The 4401-nt window shown below is 53.1% G+C and overlaps 1 protein-coding gene across 1 annotated transcript in view; it reads right to left on the bottom strand.

The window, feature by feature from the left end:
- Positions 1-6: 6 nt before the first annotated feature.
- The window catches only part of VDR (vitamin D (1,25- dihydroxyvitamin D3) receptor), a 105382-nt gene continuing 100987 nt past the window's right edge, over positions 7-4401 (bottom strand). Inside the window, exons 9-11 of the mRNA XM_010837550.1 lie at positions 2094-2245; positions 1790-1906; positions 7-435 (exon numbers count right to left, since the gene is read on the bottom strand). Of these exons, the coding sequence (XP_010835852.1) occupies positions 176-435; positions 1790-1906; positions 2094-2245 (529 nt within the window). The 3' untranslated portion in view covers positions 7-175. The remainder of the gene's footprint in view (positions 436-1789; positions 1907-2093; positions 2246-4401) is intronic.

The raw sequence follows: 4401 nt of genomic DNA, 5'->3' as shown, positions 1-4401 counted from the left end.
CCTGGTGTTAGACGGGGCAGGAGAGAGGACGGGCCAGCCGGGGAGGGGAGGCAGGAGAGGAGGGGATGAACCCCAGCAGGTGTGGGAAGGCCTGCTGGGCAGCCGCCAGCCCCAGGCCTGGGTGCCCGGCCCTGGAGAGGCCTCCCCTCCCAGGCGCCAGTGCAGGCTGCCAGAGTCAGGAGATCTCGTTGCCAAACACCTCGAACAGGAGGGGTGTGAGCTTCATGCTGGACTCGGGCTGGAAGGAGAGGCAGCGGTACTGCTTGGAGTGCTCCTCGTTCAGGCTGCGCAGGTCCGCCAGCTTCTGGATCATCTTGGCGTAGAGCAGGTGGCTGCCTGGGGGCGGGTGGCGGCAGCGGATGTAGGTCTGCAGCGTGTTGGACAGGCGGTCCTGGATGGCCTCGACCAGTGCTGCGTCCTGCACTCCAGGGCGGTCTGTGGGCAGAGAGGTGGGGGGTGGGGGGGAGCTCTGAGTCAGGTCCCTTACTGCCCAGCCCTCACCCCTCAGCCTGAAGACAGACCCCCAGCCTCAGCACCTTCCTCGGTCACTCCTGGATGGCTGCTAATCTGTGACATCAGGCCTCCCCAACCCCTTGGCCACTTCCCATTGCCTTGAGGATCAAGTCTCAGGTCCACCTGGGTCATCTGGTCCTGTCCCACCTCGTCTCTCTCCTGTCTCTATTGTCCATCTTTCATCAGGATCCAGATCCCAGCTCTCTGACCTCCAGGCCTCACATCTGTGTTCCCTTTACCAGGAACTCATCTCCTTTACTTTTGCCTGCCTCTTACTGATCCTTCAGGTAACAGCACAAAGGACCTTCCTCAAGTCATTCCTGATGAGCCCTTACCTTCAGATGACATCAGGCTCCCATTTTCTGCTCTACTCTCTGTAGCATCATTTACTTTATTTTTAAAACTCTCATCACACAAGGAGTTGGTTGTTAAGTTGCATGTGTTTAATGTCTCCTCCTACACTTCATGGGGAGAAGGCAATGGCACCCCACTCCAGTACTCTTGCCTGGAAAATCCCATGGACAGAGGAGCCTGGTGGGCTGCAGTCCATGGGGTCGCTAAGAGTCGGACACGACTGAAGTGACTTAGCAGCAGCACACTTGATGGGGGGATCTGTGTCCTGTTTGCTGCTGAGTCCCTGTGCCAGGCACCATGCCTGGTGCTTGACAGAAGCCTGATAAATCAGTGTTGAGTCGATGAATGAATGAGTGAATGCTGGGCAGCGGGAGGGGTGCCCACGTCCTCTCCTTGGGCGCCTGCCCAGGGAAGCATCCCTTTATAGAGGCCACTGGCTTGTTCCCTGAACACCATCTAGGTGGAGCCTCACCAGCCATCCAGCATCCTCAGGACTGCAAGATCTCCTCCTCCTCGACCTCTCTCTCTCTTCCCACCCCAAACAGGCAGGAGAGCTTGAGGGTCACAGCACTCTGCCTCCAACATCTGTCAGCTAAACTATCAGGCCAGTAGAGCCATCTAGGGTTTTGCTCCCTGTCCCCAGGGGACCTCAAGTGTCAGCAGAGGTCAATCCAGTTCACACAAGAGCAGAGCCTGAGTCTGATTCTTCAGAATCCCACCCATGAACCAGCAATGGTCTCACTAGCTCAAGGGCAGTGAGGAAACCCTCAACAAACCCATACCATGCAGCCTGGGCAAACCCAGCAAAGTGGGTCTTTCCTGGTCGGTCTTTCCTTTTGCTCACTTCTCCTCCCGAACTTCTCTGCTGGCCCTCAGCGGGGCTCACCCTTCATGCCTGCCCCCCAGCCATGCCACTAGGTACCTGGGGAGACAATGCAGATGGCCATGAGCAGGACATGTTCCTCTTCGTGCAAATTCAGCTTCTTCAGCCCCACCTGGAACTTGATGAGGGGCTCGATGAGCTCCAGGCTGTGTCCGGCTACAAGAGAGAATGGCCCGCTGCTGTGAGCATCAGCAGGGGCCAACCACCCCACTCTACCCATCCTCTGGCCTGACCCTCGCCCTTCTCTCCCAGTTGCTAACTCCCTCCCTCTGAAGTGCCTGGTGGGGCACATGACCCCAGGAGGGGTGGAGCTTAGGCAGGTGGAGGCAGAACCCAGCCGCACCTCTGGTCACGTCGCTGACTTGGTACTTGTAGTCCGGGCTGCCACAGGTCCAGGACATGTCGTCCAGGGTGAAGGACTGGTTGGAGCGAAGCATGACGACTTCAATGGCACTCGACTTCAGCAGCACGATCTGGTCCTCAGGGGTGAGGTCTCTGCCAGGGAGGGTAGAGGGGGAGGTCAGTTACTCATCAAGACCTTCATGTCATGCCGATAAGTGCGATGCTTTGACAGGCATACCCTGCCAGGTGACCAGCATGTGCTCTGGGTCCTCCACCAAGGAACTTGCAGCCTGGGTGGAAAGATCAAGACTGTTTCTTGAAGGAGAACAACTCAAAGGTGTGATCAAATGCCAGCTGGTGTAGCTCAGCCACTAAGACAGGGAAAATCCAGTGACTTTCTAGGGTCTCCCAAGTCTAAGCAGTCATGGCTCTTCTAGGGTCAGGAAGATGGAGCCTGAGGAGGCTCCCAGGGCTATGGCATGAGTATGTGTAAGCTAAGACGCTTCAGTCATGTCTGACTCTTGGGACCTCTTGAACTGTAGCCTGCCAGGTTCCTCTGTCCATGGGATTCTCCAGGCAATAATACTGGAGCAGGTTGCTGTTCCCTTCTCCAGGGGATCATCCTGGCCCAGTGATCAAACCCATGCACGACTCCTATGTCTCCTGCATTGGCAGGTAGGTTCTTTACCACTAGCACAAGCTGGGAAGCCTATGGCATGAATATGGAGGTCTGCAAAAGCATGGCCAGGACCATTCTCAATGGCTCCTATTCTTTGGTCCTTCCAGTAGTGAAGTCAATTCTGTCTCCAGGACATCTCAGGCCCCACTCCCTCCAGACTGTTTTGATTCCGAATTCCATCATCTTTTTCAGTAGCCTCTTATTAGAATCCTGGAGTCAAGTCTCTAGTTTACCTTTCTTACTGTTGCTACAGAAAAGTGTCATTCCTGTGCTCAGAAATCCCCAGTGACCATCCAACACCCTAGGGTCAAGCCCATACTCCATAACTTGGCTCCAACATGTCTTTCCAGCCCTGCTTCCCATCACAGACTCCACCAACCCTCCGTTCTAACAACATAAAACTACTCCATGTTTGGATGCCAGGCATTCTCACACTGCCACACCTTCGAACATAGGACAGCTCCAGCTTAGAGAATGCATCTTCTTCTGGTCCTGAGTCCAGTTAGGCCTCCCTTGGATCCCTCCACCCTCTGATTCTCTTCACTGAATTAGAGCCATTCTTTTAAGATCTGCTGCACATTGCTTGTACTCCTATTTTGCCTTTCCCCCTTCACTCCTGTCCTTTATTTTTATTTTTTAAATTAATTAATTTATTTTAATTGGAGGCTAATTACTTTACAATATTGTAGTGGTTTTTGCCATACATTGACATGAATCAGCCACAGGTGTACATGTGTTCCCCATCCTGATCCTCCCTCCCACCTCCCTCCCCATCCCATCCCTCAGGGTCATCCCAGTGCACCAGCCCTGAGCACCCTGTCTCATGCATTGAACCTGGACTGGCGATCTGTTTCACATATGATAATATACATGTTTCAGTACTATTCTCTCAAATCATCCAACCCTCTCCCTCTCCCACAGAGTCCAAAAGACTGTTCTTTACATCTGTGTCTCTTTTGCTGTCTTGCATACAGGGTTATCATTACCATCCTTCTAAATTCCATATATATGCGTTAGTATACTTTATTGGTGTTTTTCTTTCTGACTTACTTCACTCTGTATAATAGGCTCCAGTTACTCCTGTCCTTTAGATGCTTGTCTCTGGCTCTTCATCGTAAGCTGCTTGAAGGCCAGCACCACACTCAAACTGATCACTGAGCCCTGAGCTTGACGAGAGGGTCAATAACTCTGTGTTGATGAGTCAAGAGGCTCATGACTAGTTCCACTATTCTGAGTCACGAGCTCAGCTTATCTGAACAAAGACAAGGAAAGAATCAGGGCCCACAGATCAAACTGCTTCCACTTCTTCTTCCCTTTCTCTTTCTGATTCCGTCTGTACTTCCTCTTGGATATCCTGTTAAGGGGCTGTCACCCCCTGTGGCTGCACTTTGGAATGTAAAAAGGTGGGAAACAGATGTTAACGGATAAGAGTCCGATGTCAACAGGCGATGGGTGAGGAGGCGTGGAAAGGCTTGCATGATTAGATGGGCACCAGAGGGCCTGTGCTGAGGGCAAATCACAAACTGTTGGAGTTGGGAGGCCCCTTCTAGAGACTGTAGTCCAGTTCCTTCCTCAGCATCTCTCACAGATGGCTCTCACACAACCACTGCAGGATTCCCCCGGGGCCAGG

Source organism: Bison bison, unplaced genomic scaffold, assembly GCF_000754665.1.
Source record: "Bison bison bison isolate TAMUID 2011002044 unplaced genomic scaffold, Bison_UMD1.0 scf7180017864077, whole genome shotgun sequence".
NCBI lineage: Eukaryota > Metazoa > Chordata > Mammalia > Artiodactyla > Bovidae > Bison > Bison bison.
This window is presented reverse-complemented; position numbering and strand designations above follow the sequence as displayed.